This window comes from Xiphophorus maculatus, chromosome 12 (genome assembly GCF_002775205.1).
Source record: "Xiphophorus maculatus strain JP 163 A chromosome 12, X_maculatus-5.0-male, whole genome shotgun sequence".
Lineage (NCBI taxonomy): Eukaryota > Metazoa > Chordata > Actinopteri > Cyprinodontiformes > Poeciliidae > Xiphophorus > Xiphophorus maculatus.
In genome coordinates, this window is record NC_036454.1 from 12,278,664 (window position 1) to 12,300,758 (window position 22,095).

The 22,095-nt window shown below is 35.5% G+C and overlaps 1 protein-coding gene across 3 annotated transcripts in view; it reads left to right on the top strand.

Annotated features, from left to right (window-relative positions):
- Nucleotides 1–22,095, top strand: part of grid2 (glutamate ionotropic receptor delta type subunit 2) — a 452,662-nt gene that overhangs the window by 368,366 nt on the left and 62,201 nt on the right. For all 3 annotated transcript variants that reach the window (XR_002753592.1, XM_023343824.1, XM_023343825.1), the window contains exons 12-13: nucleotides 8,072–8,210; nucleotides 17,487–17,682. Coding sequence is in view for 2 of the 3 variants with exons in the window: in XM_023343824.1 (XP_023199592.1) it covers nucleotides 8,072–8,210; nucleotides 17,487–17,682 (335 nt within the window). In the remaining variant the exon portion in view is untranslated. The remainder of the gene's footprint in view (nucleotides 1–8,071; nucleotides 8,211–17,486; nucleotides 17,683–22,095) is intronic.

Here is a 22,095-nt window from a genome sequence, read left to right on the forward strand (position 1 = left end):
CTTTGCGTCCCCACTAGGAAAAGCGTAAAAGATAATGGATGGATGGATAATGATATTGATATTGTTAATGAATTTTCCACATTTCATGAACTAAGGACTTACTTTAGTGTCTTAGCAATCAGTATATATCATCCAATTCAGTCAACCCTAGTTGTTTGATCCGTAACTGTGAACATATGCACGGTCTAAAGTTCTTATAGGAAATTAGAAAGCATGCTGCAAGAGGAGATACAATTTTGCACATCTCTGAATCAGAAACTTCATGCCTCTCAGCTCAAATCCTCATCTTCACTGGCCTGCCGGATTCTTTTAATGGCGGCACTTGATGGCTTGAAAAAATTGCTAACCACATGGAAAATCCCCCTCAGCTTTGGCTGATAGCCAGTGGTATTAGAGGCGGCACACATACAATGAAGAGATTGAAAAGCAGAAGGCTGGAGAGCTGCTGGAGGAGGGATGCATGCCCCCTTCCGTCCTCCTCCTCCCCTTTTCTATTCTCGTACTTCTTCCCTCTTCACCCCAGCTCTGGCACTGTAATATGTCTCTTCAGGCAAAGTTGTTTATAATCACCGGGACACCGGCGGTCGAGCATGATTGAGGTGCTAGAGAAGAAATTGATGGTAAAAAAAAAAATAAATAATGATTCCTGCAAGTCATCAGACGGTAGAGGGTATAATCTGTGGCAGTGGCGGTTCTTGCTCAGTGATGAGATTTGAAGCTTTACAAGAAAGTCACACATATATAAAACTCTCCTGGATGTGCCCACTGCTTGGCTGGCTTCAAAGCTGCACTCATCTGCAGCTACCTTCACTGCTGAATGTCAACAAGGGTGCAGAAAAGAGGGGAGAGGCAGAAGAAGAAGGTAGTAAGATATGAAGCAAGGCAGCAAGATGATGTGAAAAGGGGAGGCAGGCAACGATAGAGTGACTGTGTTTGATGCTGAAGAGTTGGCTTATGGAATATTTTAGCACACCAAACATGTAGAAGTCTACAATTCTTTTCATTTCTGTTTCTTGAGGTTTCCCACCACACTTGCAGAAGAATGTCTCTTGACATTTTTTTTTTCCAAAGGTGTGTATTTAACTTCCTTTTATTCTATCTTATAAGAGAATCAATAGTGGTAAAGATATGGTCTTCATTTATATATACCAGCGATATTTTATTGTTACATAGCAGTACTGTTCTCCACATATGACAAGTTTACATTCCTGGATATGTATATATTTCAGCTTTTTATACACAATATCTATATCTCTTGCTATAACCCCTTATAGTCCATACATACATAGTCTTGTACATCTGTTAATAAATATTTATATCTCGTAGAGCACTTCTGGATAGATGCAAACTACATCTCGTTGCTTGTACTTGTGACAGTGCAATGACAATAAAGTTGAATTCTATTCTATTCTATTTTTAGAAAGATACAAATTTTAAAGGTGTGGCATGCCTTTGTACTCTACCACACTGGGCCTTTTATGGTGTGCCTCCAGCAGCTATGTGCAACCAAAAATGATTATTTTCACTCATTCCTTTTTTGCTAGTATAATGGCTTGAAAAATTAACAACTACAGCAGAAAAGTGGTCCTTACAAGGTCAAAAATATTTCTGCAACGACTTCATGCAGGACCTGGGAAATGAACTATGCTTCAGCTAATTGAATTGCTGCATGCCAGGTTTTCTGCTAATTGCCACTGGTACATTGCTTTTTAAAAATATTATTTTCTACTTGTGAGGCTGAAGTGTTGTTGGTGTATCGGAAGATTTCTCAAAAAAACAAAAAGGAGAAATTTTGTTATCATCAAAGGCTGCTGGTTACTGAATCAAAAGCTATTTTTTTGTTTTGTTTTGTGTTTTCTTTTAGTTTTATTTTAGATTTAGACACATTAGTTCATCTTTTAAGTTCAGCAGTTAATGATTCATAGATTATTATTAATTGCTTGTAAATATAATTATTGAGCACACATTGAAAACACTTTAAAACAATGTTTTAGCCAAATTTCAGTATATGTTAAGTATTTATGTGACAAAGTATTACCAAGAAGGGCTCAACTATGTGAAAGGAAAGTCATACATGGTTTTTAAGTGCATCCAATTGTTTGAAATTTTAATTAAATAAATAAATTTTAGGGTTTACCCTTGTCCCTAGTGGTGTCAGGAGGGCTGCCAGTGCCTATCTCCAGCTAACGTTCCGGGCGAGAGGCAGGGTTCACTCTGGACAGTCTGTCGCAGGGCAAAACAGAAACAGACAGGACAAACAACCATGCACACACATACTCACACCTAGGGAGTATTTAGAGAGACCAGTTAACCTAACAGTCATGTTTTTGGACTGTGGGAGGAAGCCGGAGTACCCAAAGAGAACCCACGCATGCACAGGGAGAACATGCAGACTCCGTGCAGAAAGATCCTGGGCCAGGAATTGATCCCTGGACCTTCTTGCTGCAAGGCAACAGCTCTACCAACTGTGCCACTGTGCGTTTGTGATTACTGAAATTCAAATAATATGCACAACATAGTTACATTACCTTACATGGTTTTCGTTTGTCTAAGGGATGTTTTTTTTCTTTGACTTTTTTCATCCTCGACTTTCTAATCTAAGTAAATACAGCAAAACATTGAAGTATTGTGGTTTTGATTCTTGAGTCATTGCCATGATATGGAAGAAGAACCTTATTTAATGAGATGTTGCTTTGAACAGCCTCCTTCCTTTGATTCAGAGTTTGATGGACTATAAACATTTGAGAAGACATCTGCAGACTCCTGTGGCATAAAAAATGGCCTTCATTGTCTGCAAGATGGATGATTAGCAAAGTTTATTATGTGAAAGTGTTTGCAACTTGAAACATGTCATAAAAATACAAAGAATCAGTGCTTCTGTTTCAAAATTGCAGAGCGACATAACTTTATTTTAGAGTGTGTCTGTGTCCATTCCTTAACCTTTGAAGGGCAAGCAGTTTTCTGACCTCCAAATACTGTTTGTGTGTCTGGCAAGTCCATCCAGTTCACAGAGTGAAACACTAAGGTTGGAAGGTTTGACAGGACAATGAGGCAAAAAAGTAAAGACTGAATACTGTTAAAATGCTCCAAAACTCCAACCTTGCAGCTTTTCATTGTAGTCTTTGTAATTGTGAACCTCCTGCTGAACTATTCAATCAAAAAGTCATTCGAATGGACATTTTTCAGAGCTCTGAAGAAACATTGCCAAATTGTTGTTGAAAAGGTCTTGCATCACTAGGCGGTGAAGATGCAGGGGTTCTTACTTGAAGTCGACACTAGCACATTTTCCAGCCATGTTTTCCTTCCTTAAACATCTATAATGAACCACTGGAGTTGTTTTGCATCCAGCAATGACTCAGGTCTGATGCTGTAACTTTGAAGAGACCTTGCATTTAGTGGTAAAGAATTTTCAGAGTTTTGAGCAAAAAATGCAAGCCTACTTTAATCTCAGAAGTTGGAAAGGATTTGTAAGGAGCCAGTCAGATCGTCTAAAGATCTAGCTCACATCGCTTTGTGAGATTAGTTTTGGCATCCAAGGGTCTCTGGGGCATGATCTGTCGAGTAACCCTCTGCATTTTTATATAAAATAAGTTGACTAATGTAGTTGGGTAACTGTGACATCATGCAATTAGGAGTCAAGAAGCCTGTATACATGTAAAATAGAAAGAAAATCAAATAGGTTTACCAAACATCTTGTGGAACTAAGCGTCTTTACTTGATTTATGTAGAAATGTTAAGACTTAGAAAAACGAGCAGTTTTTCTTTAGCTGATGCAAAATTATTTTTTTTTTATGGCACAACTTTTGAGCCATGAAGGGTCAGTTACGTTAAGCAGCATGATACAGCTTGCAACACGCAATGATGTCACTATGCATTGATGTCACTATGCATTGATGGTTTGTTGGTTTGCTGCACAATAAGAAAATGTGGATTGTCAACTGGGCACCAGTGAATTATAATTCTTATTCTATTATAATTTATAATTTTTATATAAATTTTATATAATTTATTCACTATTATAGTTGTTCAGGCCAGAATGTAAAATGTGATAACTAATTTAAAAAGTATAATCAATTTTTAAAACATTATTGGGAGCATATTTAAGATTTTTGGAGGCTAATGGACTGTATTAATTTGAAGACGTCTTTTGTTCAAAAGATCCTTGAAGAAAAAATGCCTCAAATGTTTGTTCGTATTCAGAGAATGTAAAAAACAGATTCACTTTGGCTGTAAAATGAGATGATTTAATACAGTTCAATACAGAAAATATTTCAGCATTGAAAAAGTCAAATACTTTACCTGCTTTGATATGTTGTGTATTTCAATTATCTCATTATATTGACTGCATCGTATAAGAATGAAGTGTAATTTAGTCGCAGCATTTTGGCCTCTAAATTAAGAGTAGAGAAAGACTCTTGGTGCTTCTTTTGAACACCTGTACAACTACCTCTTAATAGACAAATGTGAGCGCATTTATAACTTGATAAGACTTTATTACATTTTAAACTTTGGTTCTCTCAAGTGCAATATGACATTTGATGGATGGGACCGTACCGTTACTGTACTGTTACTGTACATTTACTGGGATAAGGCATTTGGAATGGGAGAAGGCATTCCAAAGAATAATTTGGAATCATTAGTATTTTTTGGATTGAAGAAAAATATAAAACAAATAAAATCCAAAAACATGTCAATTGTGAGATTTGACAGAAACATAAGTCTAAAAATTAAGAGTTTTTCTGTAGACTTTCTTTCAGAGATGTTCAGAATGATTCAGTCCTCTTAATCCTTATGACTATTAGGAATCAGAATGACTCAGTGGCTATAGACAGATGCTTCAGTATTATAAGACCACCTGTCAGATTCAATATGTATTAATTTTAAAATATTGCAAAAGACAAATATTACTATAGTAATACATCTTGGGAATAGAATACAGAAAAAAAAATGACGTTAACTATTAGTCTGAAAATCAGAGAACTAGATTCAGACTAATTACACAGCAAGTGAATGAGAAAAGCAGCAGCAGCAGAACTGGCAGCGTTACAAGTCACTAAAAGGGGGAAAGAGTTTTTTTTGGTCTTGCAATGTCGATCACTATGAATGAAAAAGGCAGTTGTCAATCTACCAATTACATCGCGTATGTAACTGACAGATCAATGTCTCCCATTTAAATGTGAATGAAATTTAGCCACCAAAAAGGATTTTCCAAGTGAGCCCGAGAAACACCATAAGGCCTTCAATTCCAGTCTTCAAGGGCCAGTGTACTGGTCCAACACACTTGAATCAAATGGTTGAATTACCTCCTCAGTATGCAGTCGTCTCTTCAGAGTCCTGATATTGACTTGATTATTTCAGGTGTGTAGAAGCAAAAACATTTAAAGTCACAAGCCAACCGCCCTCAATGCCCGAACCTGAAGATCTCTGTCTTAAAGTTTGAGAGATGTAGTCTTAACTCCATAATTATTCATACCCCTGACAGATTCAGCTTTAAAGATTCTTTGAATTTTACGAACATGACTGTGTGTAAATGAGTCCAGTCTCAGCTTGAATCTTGTAGACAATCAGTAGAGGGAGTCAAATATTTGGAATATGGCAAAGTGACCTGACCTGAAAACTTCTAGATTAATTATCAAATATCATTGGAAACATTAAAAAACTGGACAGCAAATATAAGAAAAGTTTGATGATAAAGATTTGTCCTCTCATTATTAGGAAAGGTATAAATATTTGTAAATATGCTATTTTTTAAATAAATGTAGACAAAATCAGAATATGTTGAACTAGATACAGCTTTCATGTTGTTCTTACCTTTTGAGAAATGCCTGTCTTGTTTCCTGTTAAAAACACTTGATTTAGTGAAAATTAAGTTTAAATATTTTGTGTGTGAGAATAATTTGTAAATACTAATTTACTTTTTTACTCTATTTACTCTAAATTAGTAAAAAGAAATCTGAAAAATATATATAAAATTTATGGAAAAATACTTTTGATTAAATACAACAAACAAAAGTACCACCATCCTGTTTAATATTCTGAACTTGAACAGGAAAATTGCTACAAGTTACATGGACTTGTCTACTGAAGAAATCTCTACTGACATGCAGGAGCATGTAGATGCATTCAGTTTTGGGGGTTAAATTCCTTCACAGCTCAGATATTTAGAATGCTTAAACCTTAGACAAAACCAAAACATTATCAGAGGTAATAATTGTATTTAACATTCCTTATATCATCTCACAGCAAATGACCCAACTGTTTGCACCTGGTACCAGTTGAAGTTAGGTACAAGCCATCTATCTTTAGTTCAATCACTAGACTTAAGAAACAGCACACAATATGACAGAAACTTTTAACAGGTAAACTTTACTACAATGTGACCAACAGGCATATAACATACTAAAACGAAACACATAAACATCTTGGTAAATGTTCTACTTCAAACCTGCAGGAATGACTAGGATGAAGTAGGAGTTGAGAACTGCAGCATCCTTGGTGAGCCTTATGAGCAAAAGATTCAGATTGATTCTTCATCTCGAGGAAGAAGGAGCAGAGGAGGAGAAAAACCATAAATAAGAATGGAAAGCTATATCGAGCAGACTAAGCAGGGCTCCTTTGATGCTGCCAGGCTGCGCTCACAAAGATACGACTAGCCTGCACTAGAATCCAGAAACATAAACACAAGCCTTTCTCTTTGTTTCAGATTTTTAACTAAAGCAAATTTGTACAGTGTCTTGACAAAACAGAAACTCTGTACTTTCAAGTGTAAATGAGAAGCTTCACTGCGAGAAAGAAATCCTGAAACTCTAACTTGGCATTTGTTTAGCTGGTAACATAATCAACCCCTAACAAAAAGGATGTTGTCCTGACCCTATTATCTCCATCAACTCTTGGTGATCATCACTACAACCAAATAAACCTGATTTATCTTCTAATATTATGTTCTTTTTAAAGAGAGAATGTTGTAAGTCACCTTTAAGTTAAAACATGTTAATTTCCTGCTGTTAAGATGATTTTTATTTATGGATTTCTTTATTTCTGTATACTAGATGCATGTTTACCAACAAGTAACACCGTAGTTAATTCTTGACATAATAATCAATTCTACGATACATATACATATTTATACCTAATACTAAGATTTTTAAGGGAAAAAGGTTAAATTCAGATTTTCAGGATTTCTCATGAACATTGTTTTAAAAACATATTTTTAGAATACTTCAACTGATAATATTTTCTAGCTAGCTAATCATAACAATTTTTAATATTTATAAAAAAGGATCATAGATGCTTCATGAATTTAAAATGCATTTTTAATTAAATAAGTGCAACATATCATATGATGCTACATCAGCCATGCAGGATTATGTGAGTTGCATAAAATACTGTACAATGCCCATACATTATAGTGCCTTCAGGCTATCTGTAAAACCCGATGTCAACATCCAATGTACAGTATAAAACCCAGAGCGTGGAGAGATAACAAATTCAAATTGAATAAAATGTTTTGACCTAGCAAAAGAAAAGCCTTGGAATAAAGTGGCAAAAGCACAAAAAACAGCATAGATGGGAAAGTGGCAGGATGAAAGGAATATAGGATTATGTTGGTGTCAAATATGTGTTGGAGTTTTGGTAGGAGAAGAATTGCTGATATTAACAGCCATCTATTGAATGGGACTACACAAAGGCTCACAGGCTCATGATTTAGCACATTTTTTTGCTAACTTCCTGTTAAGTTTTTATCTTATATAAAAATGTCCTCTGATCCTCATTGGGCATTAAACGAAGGCAGTTTAACTATTTATGTATTTATACGTCTTGTGTAAAATCTGAGGTGTAACATCTGAGGCATGTGATTTTCTGATTCAGTGTCTAGTGGTCTATATTCCACACAATGGAGATCAGTTTCAATCCAAAACATCAGATCACATTTTGTTAATCCAGACATAATCTGTCAGGATGTAATGCACTGTTGGAGCATATTTTTCATTTTAAATAAAGTCGTGTTTGACACATTGTCTTTTTTCACACATTTTTTTTAACTGTTATCTTCTTTCTCTTTTTTTTCTAGGTGGAGAAGTCCCATACACCACCCTTGCAACCAGGATGATGATGGGTTTTTGGTGGATGTTTGCCCTCATTGTTATCTCTTCCTACACTGCTAATCTAGCAGCTTTCCTCACAATCTCACGGATAGAGAACTCTATACAGTAAGTGCCCACAAATTAGGACCTGGTGAGAGAAGTTACTAAAAAAAAGAAACAAAAACAAACTCAAGCTTCTTTATGTTAGCAGCATTTATCTGCTTTTGCTAAATGAATTTGGGGCAGATTAATAAAATATGGACTGCTCTGATGTCACAGCGTCAGCAGCGACCACATTCATGCATACCCAGGAGAGATAGTAATAAGATAAGAAGCACAGAATTAGTTGTAATTTAATAATAATAATAATAATAATAATAATAATAATAATAATAATAATAATCTTTATTGTCATTATAGAAACCATGCAATAAAATTACATGGATTATAAGGAAATTGGGTAATAAATAGTACTAGAGATTATTACCCAATTATTATTGGGTAATAATAGTATTTAATGCCCTTATGGCTACCAGGTATAAACTGTTCTTCAGTCTGTTTGTCCTTGCTTTAATGCTCCTGCATCTGCAGCCTGATGGCAGCCAGCATTTGGAACAAATTGTGTTCAGGGTAAAGATGTCGAAGAAGTTGGCAAATCTTTGTTCTTTTACTTTTTTCCACACATCATTTCCCTGGGGGTCTATGCCCCATGTTTGTCTATCCTTGTGATAATACGTCTTCCTGCTTCTCTGCCACTAGCAGAGAAGCAGGAAGTACTCATCTCTCATTGGGCTAATAAGCATGTCTAAGCATCCGCTATGCCTGGCAGTGCCACAGTTAATTGTGCTCGGCTTTGGAGTAAACAAGAATATTTCTCTGCATCAAACCACAATCACTTTTTGTTTCTCTTTCTTCTTGTGCTTGGTATGTTTTTGTTTTCTTTGGTGTCTAATTTTCTTTAACCATGAACAATTCAGTAACACATCACACAGGCAAAAATAATCCCAAATGCATTTGTATAAGAAAGCTAGAAAATTAGATTGTTAGAAATAGAATAAACAAGCAAATACACTAACGGCAGAGAAATCCAGGAAAAGATGGAGACATGACTCTCCTTAGTGTTTTCCATCAAGGCAGGCAGGCAGGCTTTTTAAGTATTAATGCCCTTGTTTCATCCTGAAAATGAAATAACAAGTCAGCGTCAAGAACCCTCTCTGGACTATTTCACGCTTGGATGTTTTCCCTCAATTTCGGTGTGAATCCTTTAGGAAAACCGTGAAAGGTGGCAAAGGAGAGTAGCAAAGTGAAGGCACAAGTGAGCAACGCACAGAAAGTGAGACAAAAAGGCATCTTAATGAGGAAATGAAGTGAACACATAGGAACAGATGAATGTGACAGAGAGGCGCACAAGAGTGGAAATATGTGGGCCATGATGACCTGACAATAAGAAAATGTCTGGAGGCTGTAAAATTTGGGGAGCAGACTGTTTATGTTAGCGCTCAGATAGGATGTTCATGAATGTCTGTGTTCTGAAATTGCAGTAGACGTATATATGAAATACTTCTAATTTTAAGCGTTTCAGGTACTTACAAAGATTAATTGATTAAATTGCTGCCAAGACAATTTGGAACCAAATACCAAAGAAAAAAACAAATATCAATTATATTGCTTCATAATGACTATAAGCAAAACTAGCCATGAAACAAAATGAGATGATATAGTTTTGATTGTAGCTAACTAAGGCGTTATGAGTTTTCTCATAAGATACATTTTACTTCACTCCTGGGTTACTGAATTATTTATTTTTAATAGTTTAAAAGTAAATGCACACAAAAATTTTCTGATATTTTTTAGATAATGATGTTTGATGTTCGAAACTTTGATTCTTGGAACTGCATAAATTTGCAGGGTAAAGTACATAACGCTCCTCTCTCTAGACTAACGCTACCTCCACACTGATATTCGAAACATCTTTAATTTCACATCACAGTGCACTCATTGCACCTTTAAATTTGAAACTAACAAATTCATAATTGGGAATGTGGCCGTGCTGCCTTCACACAGTGAAGTAAATCCTAACCCCTAGAGTTGGTTTCTTTTACCATGTTCTGTTATATTTGCATAAAAATGCTTAGGAAAAGTTAACATCTACAAATACATTTGCTTCATTCTTTCATCAGTTTTAATAAGGAGAACTCAAATGCAGGGAGGAGCTATGGTGTAGGGATGAAACCTTTAATGATCCAAGTCCAAAACTCCGCAGGCCACAAACTCATATGAATAAAGAAGGGTCAAAGCATTAAAGTCTACTGAGAGGTGACAGCTTTAATTAAAAAACTGGAAATGAAAGCGCTGAATGGGACTGATATATCCCACTTGATAGACATAAAGTATGAAGTTAAAATACAAAATCTTCACAAAGTTATTAGATAACAAATGCAATATTTACCATGACGATTACATTTATTCGTATTTCCAAATTAGATATAGGAAAGGTCAATTACAAATATTAACAGCTTAAAGTACAAAAAGCATCTAGTGCCAATTGCACCAGCTGTACATGGAATGAATTATGTAATCAGATGTTTATTAGTAAAATCATGTCAGTTTATTTATAAAGTACATGGCTTCTGGACTTTACACTGTATTTCTCTTAATCTAGTGTTAACTTTTATCAAGGAATATCCCTTCCAATAAAAATAGTGTCTATCCCCTCAGAAGAGTAGAAGCATATCAAGGTATTAAAATATATTTACTCACATTGGCTCTTCAAAGACATATTACTGTTAAAAATTTTGGACATCCTGTCTCAATAAAATTGCTTAAACCTTTGGCCTGTAATTTTTTCGAACCTAAAAAGTGCCTCACGGCAAAAGGAGGCATTTCTTGGACATCTGTCAAAAAGATCTTGCCAGGTCCAACTCTTTTGATATATTCCACCATGTTCAGTGGTAAGACCTGAAGCATATCAAAGCTAAAGGTAAAATAGCTCCTCCCTGAATGTTAACTGAAAGTTTGATGGAAAATAATTTTTTGTGAGAGGTGTTTTTCCTTTTTTTTCCCCTGGGATGTGTCTGACGAGAGCAAAAACCAGCATTTTCTCTTTTTTTTCTCTCCTCTTAAACAGACGCCTGGTGTTGTAGTTAAAGTAGTGAGGTCAGACTGCTCGGGGATTGTTCCCTAAAAAAGTCTGATTAACATGAGTGAAAGATTTTTCAGGCTTTCTCTTTCAAGTTTATTCTCTCTTTGCTCCTCTTTCACTCTGCAGTGACACACACATACACACATGTACTGACTATTTGTCATAAGATACATTCAGCGGCTGTTCACTCCATTTACTTGCTCATTGAGCTGCTTAGGGAAATATAATTGCTTGCAAAATGAGCTAGGATACACACAGGACAGAAACACTAGTCTATGCACGTGCTCTTGCGCACACACACTCAAACAGGAATTAAATTCACATTAAACAAAGACAATTAAACACATAATTCTTATATGCATTGACTTCCACAAGGCTACACAATACACATACTACACATAAATCTAGAAACAAGCATTGCATTTTGTAGTGAAAATTTGGAGATTTGAGTGAAGAAACCTTTTACATTTTTATGTATTTATATTTTCTTTTTTTTACGGTGGTGTGCAAAACTATTCCTACCCCTTGAGCTTTTCCACCTTTTGTTAATTTATAACAGCAAACGTTGATATATTTTGTTGTCGTTGTATAGACAAAGTAGGATATAAATGTGAAATAGAAGAAAAAAATAGACTCAGCTTTTAAAATCTTCTATAAATAAAAATCTGTCTTTTCTTTTCATCCCTGACAAGTCAATATTTTATAGGAGCATATTTCACAACAAACTATCTGAAAATCTTTTGAAGTATTTCTTAACCAATTTTGAACATTAATATACATATATACTTGGTCTACACTTTGACTGGACCATTCGAACGCATAAAATTATCACATGCTAGCTCTGGCTCTTGGTTTCAGATCAATAATCTACTAGAGGGTGTACCTAGCCCCCAGTCTAAAGTCTTCTTCAGGCTCACATAAGGCTCTGTTTTTGTTTTATTTCTATAATCTCTTATCAGCTTCCATGCCCCTGTTGAAAAATACATCTCCACACTGAAACATGGTGATAACAACAATGTGCCATAGTGTTCAATTAGGGCTTTCTTTTTGCCAGACTTCCATGCAGATCAGATTTGTGGAATGCATGTCTATTAGTTGTCCTCCTAAGTAATGCCATCTGACAAATGTCTACAGAAACGTTATCTTTATAATAAAATAAAAATGTAATAAAATGTATTTAAGGGCTAAAAAAATGGATTTTGCATATTTCTCCCTTAATATGCTGCATTTATTGATGTATTTGTTCATATATTTATTCATTTTTTATTAGTGATACAATTTTTAGACAGTCGACAATATGCTCAGCGTACACAATTGAAGGAAGTCAACTCTCCATTTAAACTTAGGGATCATCTTTTTTTGTCTCTGCCTTGCTGTAATAAGTCTAACTCTAAACAAAAAAGCCAACCAAAATCATTGACATTTCTTATTTTTGACTAATTTTATAGTCAGTCATAATACATGTTTCTTATTTCACTCCCTCTCTGTTTTTTTTTATTTTTTGCTAACTGTAAAAAGCAAGCTAAGCATTACATCATGAAAACAGATCACAAACCAAGAATCCTGGTCAAAGTTTCTCCTCATGAGCCAGCACATTCTCAAGTGAGATTGGTGGGAAGGGGAGATTATTAGGGCCAAAGATTAATTGACAGTAATAAAAGATTCATGTTCACAGCAGAGTTCATTAAAATCTTCAAAGGGATTTTCTTTTTTTGGGATGGATTGGGGCTCATTGAGGACAGCATGAGAGAGAGAGGAGGCGCTTTAAGTTTTCCCTGTCGTAAAAACATGAACAGTACTTCACAGTACATGGGTGTTCATGCAAACGTTTATTTGTGCTGGCAGACAGGCTTGGAATCATCATATAATCTTTGCTCGAATTTGTACCCATTGTTAAATCCGCTTCGTGGGTGTACTGTATTGCAGCTGAATTAATGACAAAGCGTACTGTACACTTGTTCTTCATTAAGCTGGATATGTTGAGAGTTTTTGTGGGCATGTTTTGTTTCCCAGATATGAGGATCTCAAATCCATGGGTGGTGTGTAAGCACGCGTTTAACAAACAAACAGTAATTAGTTCATGTAATGGTTCTCGATTACATTTCTCAGCGGCCAAACTCTTTGAAAGGCAACCCAAGCACTGTTGCATTATAATTAACAATAGCTTGTGTTTTTCCCCTAGAGGTGGCAATTTATGGGTAAGGAGAAGTGTGAAGGAAAAAAAAAATACAAAAAAAAGAGAAAGACGTTTATAGTTCAAAACAGACTGACATGTTATCCATGTTTCAATCATTATCCATGATTCTGTTTTGTTTTTATAGCTACCAAACACTTGTTTCACTTAATTTTTCTCATTGGACTTTGTGTAAATAATTATTGTCTGCTTGCAAATACTACGTACTCATGTACCTAAATTAATCAGTGACATATGGACATGGGATCAATTTACCACCTGAAGCCCACCACTGCACATTATATCACATTTGTGTGGGATACCAATAAATTAATTATTCATGCAGAAGTTTTTGCCTCTTATGTTTATGGTGAAAAGGCTTTTGCTATCTATATTATTCCACTGATATATTCAGTCATCTAGCACAATGTCACCCCATTCAGATGATTGTTGCAACATTTACATATCTCCCTTAATATCTTAGTATATTTTCAATTCAGAAAGAAATATTAGAATTCATCTTTCATCAGTTATTTTTCATTCACTTATCTCCAGTGGTCTCCACACACACCAAATCTGTGTCTGGAAACGGAGAGATTGATTTGCAGCTGAACACATCTGCTACATCCACATGATGGTACCATGTCAATATTGACGAAAGTATATGAGGAATGTTTGGATTCTGGTCACAGAATTAAAACTATTTTGAAGGCAAAAGTTTGTTCTATTCCTGTAATAGCAAGCTTTATCTTGTAAAGCGGCTCATAGGTGTATATTTAATCCAGAGTTGCCAAAGTTTAAAATTTCTTTTTTTAGTTTCTTCTATTCTCAGTCTAGAGTCAAAAAAGTTTTCGTATAACATACAGTATATGTTTACACAAGAAAGTACTACTGCACAATGCAGTAAAAAAAAAAGTTATTTAAGTTTGCTGAAACTTTAATGCAACTCAGTTGTCAAGAAAACATCCAAGCTGTCCATTCATTAAGCAAAACTGCTTTACAATGTTTTGCTCACTATAATATTGCAGCTTTTCAGTACACAACATAAAAAACTGAAAGTTAAATATTTTTTATAAGATATCTTTATTCCCCTAGATGGTTTGTGTTTAATTTTTTAGTCTTAAGTGAACAAGAAGGGTCTACATTTACTAGGCACTCTATCACATTACTGGTTTTCCCTGTGGCTGAATGTAATCTAATTATTGTTATTGTGTAAATATGTTGAGCCAGTTTTTCCACTGCCTGCCACTTCTTCATGGAAGATATGATAGAAGACATTTTGAACTATTTTCTCACAGATCAGATAGTTTGTTTCACTTGGTAGACGGCATGGTTGTTAATTACACATTCTTCTCAGAGTGAGAATTTTTTCCTCTACATGCCGTGTTTTCCTTTTAAATGGATGTCCTTCATAAATGAACATTTTTAGCAAAGATTTTGTCAAGTTAAATTAAGTCTTTATGATGTAAGTATTGGTTAATTAATACTGTTAAGAGAAGCTTCTCCATCAGAGAACACATTACCAGAAACTTTTTTTTTTCTCCAAACTGCTCATAACCAACTCATTAGATGGAAGAAGCTTTTTTTTTCCTCTGTCAAACGTGGTGTAGTTGGGTAGGCATTGGTTTACTGTGATCAGTCCTGGCTTTTTCCGTCTGCTAAATTTGGTTCTTCAGTTTTGTAGTTATGATAGGATACTTTCATTTCCCAACAGAACCAGGAGCATTTGCTGTCACCCTCTTAAAGGAGCTGTCTTCTCAGTTTTAGACGGATGCTGCGCGCTATCCCACTGACCGTCGACAGGAGTTGCTTTCTCTCTTTTAGACTGATGGTGTACACTATCTCGGGCCTGGGGTTAGGTTTGGTGAGAGTCTCACTGACTCCAGAGAGAAATTGATGTCAAGAAACATAATTTTATGCCTTCAAGAAGAGAGTACATTTGGCCCCAGTGTGCCCAAGGTCAAGCATAACAACCAGTGCTGTGAGAACTACATTTAAAAGTTGCATTTTGATAAAACCACACAACCAACCAAGTGTCACTGTAATCTTTTTTAGAAAGGGTCTAGAGGAAATGTAATGTGCGGTGAAGCTCTACTTCTCAATATCAGGATAGGTTTGTTTTGATCATAGCTCACAACTTATCCTGGCCTATTACATCAACTTCCTCAGCAGGTCAAATTTTTGGTCTTTGAACTGGGAAGCATACAATTTCTCTATTGGACACAGGCACAGGGCGAGATTTTAAATCTTTTATATTTGGCCTGAATAGTCAAAGTGAAAGCTTCTTTAAGATGGCTTCATTGTCACTTTTCAGGCCCTTTCATTTGCGGAAAAATGACTACAAAGCTTTTATGTCTGTTTTTTAAAGGACAATCTCTTTTGGCAAAATCTCTTGTGTTACCAGCATCAGAGCTAGTTACTTAAAACAGCTTGATAAAGAACACTGGTTCTGTTTTTGGGACTACTCTGGAGATAATTATGCAGCGGAGGAGGCTTTGTAAAATGAATAACCTAATGGAAAATCCCAAGCATCCTTTATACAAGAATGCAAAATAACAGAGGCTTCTTAAGATTTGCTTTAATATAAACCCCAGAAGATTCTTCCTGCCCACAGCTATCGCCATATACAATGACTCGTTCCAGAAATTACAGTCAAAACGACACTTAATTTCACCTTCTGGAATGAACAAATATTTCTGAATTTAATTTTGGGGCAAATCAAGATCTTAAAGAGCCACCCATTGTCTCTTATTTTACTCTTTTGTCAATTGTCTAGCTGACCAGTTGTGTAGAAGCTTGTTGTATGAATGTATTTCTTTATAAACTGTAAAATTTAGATTAGGACAAAAAAGGCCAAGGAGAGGCCTGCTAATGTCAAGGCCCTGTCAAATCTGGCATGGATCTGGCTGCTGATATACGCCAGTGTGTTTTATGTTGACAAAGTCTCTGACACAGTCTTGTCTCACAATCTGCAGAGGTTCAAACAGTTTTTTGGGTTGTGGATTGGGGCTTCTGCATGACTTCCGTGAAGTTCTTAGAAACTTACTGTCAACCAGAATTCTCTAGTTGGCTTTTACCAATGGGATACAGTCTTTATGTGTGTGGAGTTAGTTGTGTGTCTTTCAGTAGATTTCCAATTAGTTTTGACAGTAGTGTGTTGGACTTGGTCCTGAGGAGTTGTGTGTCATCAGTGTGTCAAATGCTTTGAAAGATTCACTGTAAAGTGCTGTTAAATTCAGCTGACAATTTCAATATGATTTGTAAAGATTTATTTGGCTAAAGAAGACCAGACTCTTAACAGGAAGGGGCCTCCAGCAGAACCAGGCTATGAGTTGCCATTTTCTGGAGCAGGCTGTGGGTTCAAAAGACAAGAGAAGAATGAAAGAAAAAAAAAAAAACATAAGAGCACTGGGCCTGGAGTACTTCAGTTTTTTTTTAAAAAAAGTAAAAGTAAGGGGAGTTCACAGAGAGCTCCATCAAGGACTTCATTCAAGAGAGAGGCATATCAAAGCAAAACGTGCTGAGCAAGGAATACTTGATATGGAAAAGAAAATAAGGGGACTGTACAAAGTTAATGGGAACAGCATATTTTGTAGTTACACTAAATATACAGTATATTAATATATACTATATTAAGGACTTTATCAATAGAAGAGACACAGCTAAACATGGAATTTTTGAACAAGGCCCACCTTCTATAGAAAATAATCCATCAAAGACAGATAAGCTAATGATACAAATAATGAATATATTGAGAAGTCGGAAAGAGGCACCGTGGTTAAGTTTGTGTTTATTTACCACTTGTCCCTTAAATATATTTTTGATTTATTTCATATTTCTCTAGTTGGCCATAATGCTTTAAGTTAAACGTTGTTGCAACAAAAATTATAATTAGATGTTCATGGTTGCCCAGATTCATCAGCTTTGACAGCTTCTGTGGCTGCCATGTCTAAACCTTAAAAGGTTCATCCATACAGTGGGATGTTGCATTAGTGTGAGATCTAACCACAGGAACAGGCCTCACACTGCTTGCAGTAGAGAAATGGACTGACTGATTCAATGATCTTTTTTGTTTTGTTTCCTTTAGGTCTCTGCAGGACTTATCAAAGCAGACTGAACTGCCATACGGGACAGTCCTGGACTCTGCAGTGTATGATCAGGTGCGCTCAAAGGCTATGAACCCCTTTGAGAGAGATCCCATGTACTCCCAGATGTGGCGGATGATTAATCGGACTGGAGGAGCAGATAATAATGTTGAGGAGTCGAGGGAAGGCATTCGCAAGGTAGGCATATACCGTTTTAAATTTGTTCTCAGTTTCAAATGAAAGACCTTTGACATATGTAAAATCGCAGTTGTTATTAACATAAATATTGAAGTCAAAAGGCTGATAAATTTCAATAAATGGGACCAGGTGCAAGGAGGAAGCAACATTACTGTTATTTATTACTCCTTGCAAGACATTCATATTCAGGCTAGCATCTGCTGGCATTTGATCACATGATTTTTGAAGGCATGCATAATTTGTTTGTACTGTGGAAAAAGCCTGAAGAGCAGCCTCAGACCTCTCAATGTTCATTATAATAGTTGTTTATTTCAGGTTTTAGAGTTTTAAATCTTTCTTTTGAAAATATTTTTTTTGCATTTAAAATAATGAATAGATTATTTTAGGTAGATTCAAAATATAAACTGAGATACAAAAAAATACCAGCAAATAGTTGTTTATGTTGTGTTGTAATATGAAAAGACATATGATGTAAGTAGGAAAAAAGGTATTTTAAGTAAATGTATGAATTCGTACAAAACTTCCACATGTATTTCTTTCTTATGCTACCTTATGCAAATATGTAGCATTATACCCTAACACTTTTGTTTATCACAATAAGTTAACTGTAAATTTAGGCTACATTTAACCATTTTATGTCTTGCATTGCTTATTGTTGCTGTTACTGTTTGCTAAATATAAAGAGGGTTTCATATGCATTCTGTAGTGATCAGTATGCTTATAATCTATACAGATTAACCTCTGTCCTCTTTTTAAAAGCCTGTATTGCTGTAGGGTCATTGCTGTGGATGAGAGGAGATCCGTGTAAATGATGTTAATGATGCACACATAGCATTTGCAATGCTTAATTCCCTTGGTAAATCCCCAGCAGCACAAACACCTGACTGCTGCATCTTATTTACATGGCTGGAGCTTACTGTTTATGTACTTCAGCCTGAACATTCAACATCTCCACCCCCTTTGGAATATATTAGACCACGTGTTAAGACAACACAGGGAGAGTTGAGAGGAGTGATTAAAGGGCAACATGGTGGTTGTTGGGGATGTATTTTGTGCCTCTCTCCCACTTCCCCATTTCTCCCCCTCCAAAGAAAAAAAACCCCACATAAGAATCCAACAGCAATATATTTTCCATAAATATTGCTTATAAATGGTGAGGCTTATTGAATGCATACACCTGTTTGATAACTTTCCACTTCTTTTACGCTCACTACATTTATTATCTTAGGCACCAGACTTCAACATCTGTTAGAGAACACTTGCAGTGATCAATTAATCTGCCTCTGTAGCCTCAAATACAAAAGGGTTGTACAGATTCTATAGTTAATTTATGTATTACAACTTGGCAGCTTGCACTTTGGAGACACCTGTTGTTACACTCCTGGTACCAGGTGTATGGTACATAGCCTGTGGGTTTGCATGCTTGAGCATATTAATAATCTACAGTATATTGACAAGTCAATAACTTTTTAAACTTAAATATGATCTCTTTCACAGCAGAACCTACCTAATAGGTCAGTAGGTAGATAAGTTCTGCTGTGAAAGAGTTCTGTGTCTTTACCTTCTTCTGAACTGGCTACAATGCTACATTACTTGTTTTTCTACCTGAAACACCTTTTCAGGTTTACGCAGTATACAAGTCGAAGTGTGGTTTGTTTTGGTCTTCAACTGTAGTGGCTATTTGGTGAAAAAAGAAGCCTTTGACTGAGATTCCCCACAGGTAAACTAAACAAAAATGAAACTTTGTATTGTTTTGTACCAATTTCCAGGGAGGAATAAACCATCTTGGTTGTGTAAATCATTTAGTATTTACAGTTGAAGACAAGCTATATAACAGTAACATCCAGTGGGGAACCCAAGCCATGTTGAAGTCTGGATGTTTTCTATTGCTCTGCTCATTTTGCTATGTTTGACCTGCATTTAAATGTGCAAACAAAAAAAAATTTAGTTTTAAAGTGACTTTTTTTTCTCATGTTTTAAAGGTTATAGCAATTTAGAATTTTCTGCATTGACGTAAAATTGAACCGCGGGTTTAAATAATGTCAGCATATTGCACAAATCACATTAGCCTGACTCCCCAGATGATTTTTGTGTGTATCCTGGCTCACTGTAAACACGTCTTACTGCTTTGCATCTTCCTACACCTAAAACGGGCTTTTAGATAGAGATGCACAGGTACACCAACCAAAGAATAGAATCAACCAGTTTTCCTGTACATTGCTCTGATTTGTGAGTGACACATCAAACACACACAAAAATATTGTGTTTTTTTTTTATTATTATTTATTAAATGCATCCAAGTCGAGCATAAATGGCCACAATCAAGTAATTTTCTGTTGGAATCAAAACTACTGTTTATTGAAGAACTTGTTGCACCGTCTTGTCTTTTATGCGGTACCAGCTTGCTAATACTAGTAATATCAAGAAGTAATTTTTTTTTTTTCGTTGTTGTTTTATATAATTTATTTTTAACATCAATTTAGATTTGCTTTACTGCTGAATGAAAATGTGACGCAAATGTTTTGGCCTGAAACCATTATTGGTCGCTACACTGCTGCAAAACTATCTAAGATTCAACTGTTACATAAGTAACTGTCCTTGTTAATGGGTGGTTCTTTCATTAGCAACTAAGACTGAATGTCCTATGAGTAAGAGTTGGAAATAAAGCTTGGCTACCAGGAATAGCAGAGCCAGGAGAACGTAAACCAGACTACAGGAAAAAGGATCTTTGCTTTATTCATTACAGTATTTCTGATTCCTTTTTCGACTGTCACTCATTTTCCTTGCAGCTGAATATTTTACAGATGTCTGTTACTTGTCCTACTCTTTCACACAGCTCTTATTTCTTCCACTTGACCCCCATTTTTCACTCCACCCTTTTCTCTTCTGCTTTTCTTTAGACTTTGCTTTTCAGCACCATCCTTTGTATCTTGCCTATTATGCATCCACATTTCGTTAAAGGCTACAGAGTGCACTCTAGTGGTTCACTAATTCATGTCCTAACTGCAGTACCACAAGGGTTTTTTTTTACTTTCCTTTTTGCTACAGCAGTACTGTCAGCAACACTGTTATTAGAATTGTTTGTTCAGAGCTCCAGTAAATGTAATACAGGAGTTAAAACATGTCATTTACATGACTCACAGACACAAGGATTTTCTGTGTTCTGTTACCAACAAAAGATTTTCCAATTTTCAAAATGATGCCTTTTAATCGGTTAGGATTTAGTTTTGTTCTTAAAAAAAAACAACAAAAAAAAAAACAACAATTGAAAAGCACTGTACAGCGTCTGCAATTCTTTTCAAGCCGGAGGCTTTTTGGGAAGCCATTCTGTTATTAACCAACACAATAACGGACATCAGTCTCAATTTGCTATATCCGGATGTGTTTGTCTTCATCAGTATAGTCCCCATGCTGTATTTGATTCCTGTGAGATTACATATTTTTCCTTTTAGCGTAGTTTCCTTCCTTCTCAGCCTCCCTTCTCTCAGATGCCTCTTCCTCTTTCAGGCTTTTTCTCTTTCGCAATAAACCTCTTACTCCTCTTTGTCACTGGTCTCCAATGCACACTATAGATTTTCTCCCTTTTAGGTTTTGGTCCCCTACAGTAAAGTTGTATTATGCCAAAAGTGTTGAGTGTCTGAGATGTTGGGAGAATCGAAGACACACTGATATTTGTCCACACATAGTAACAAACACGCATGCACACTGGCATGTACTTCACATCTAGAAAAACACAATCATCTGCTTTCATCATAAACATTACACTGTACCCAAAAATGTAGAGTTGGCACTCTGGACCAGGCAAGTGCTGTAGATTGTACCGTACTACAGGATTATATATATGTGCCGTTTTCATTTCAGTCTGTGATCAAAGTGTTCATTAAAAAGGCATTGTCATTAAGATACTGCCATTAAGACTTTATGGTATATATGATATCAAAAGAATAGTGATTATTAATCAATTGGTCAGGGAACAGAATTGTCCAGTTTTCCTTAATAGGCTATAATCAGTGATTTGTAGGTTAACTGGTTTTTTGGATTTTTTTTTTTTATTAAATGTATTAAAATTAGCTTCTACCACTTTTAGTCTTTAAACAAATCAATCTACTTTCTAGTGAATATAAAGTCTAAATCTGACTTTTTAACCCAAATTAGCTGCTACTTTCAAAACATCCTCAGTGGACCACACTGTTAGCCACAACAACTTCTGATTCCAAGCTAAGGAATCATGTTTTTATAACCATGGGATGTTATTTCCATAAAAATGTTTGCCGTTCCATAGATGTGAAATTACTTTTCACAATTCAATCTTATTTAGCTTGTTTAGGTTTTCATATAGTTTTAACACAGTCAAAAGTATAATCTATTGTTAGTCATAACAATAAATATTGTTATTCTGTTAATACATTTAAC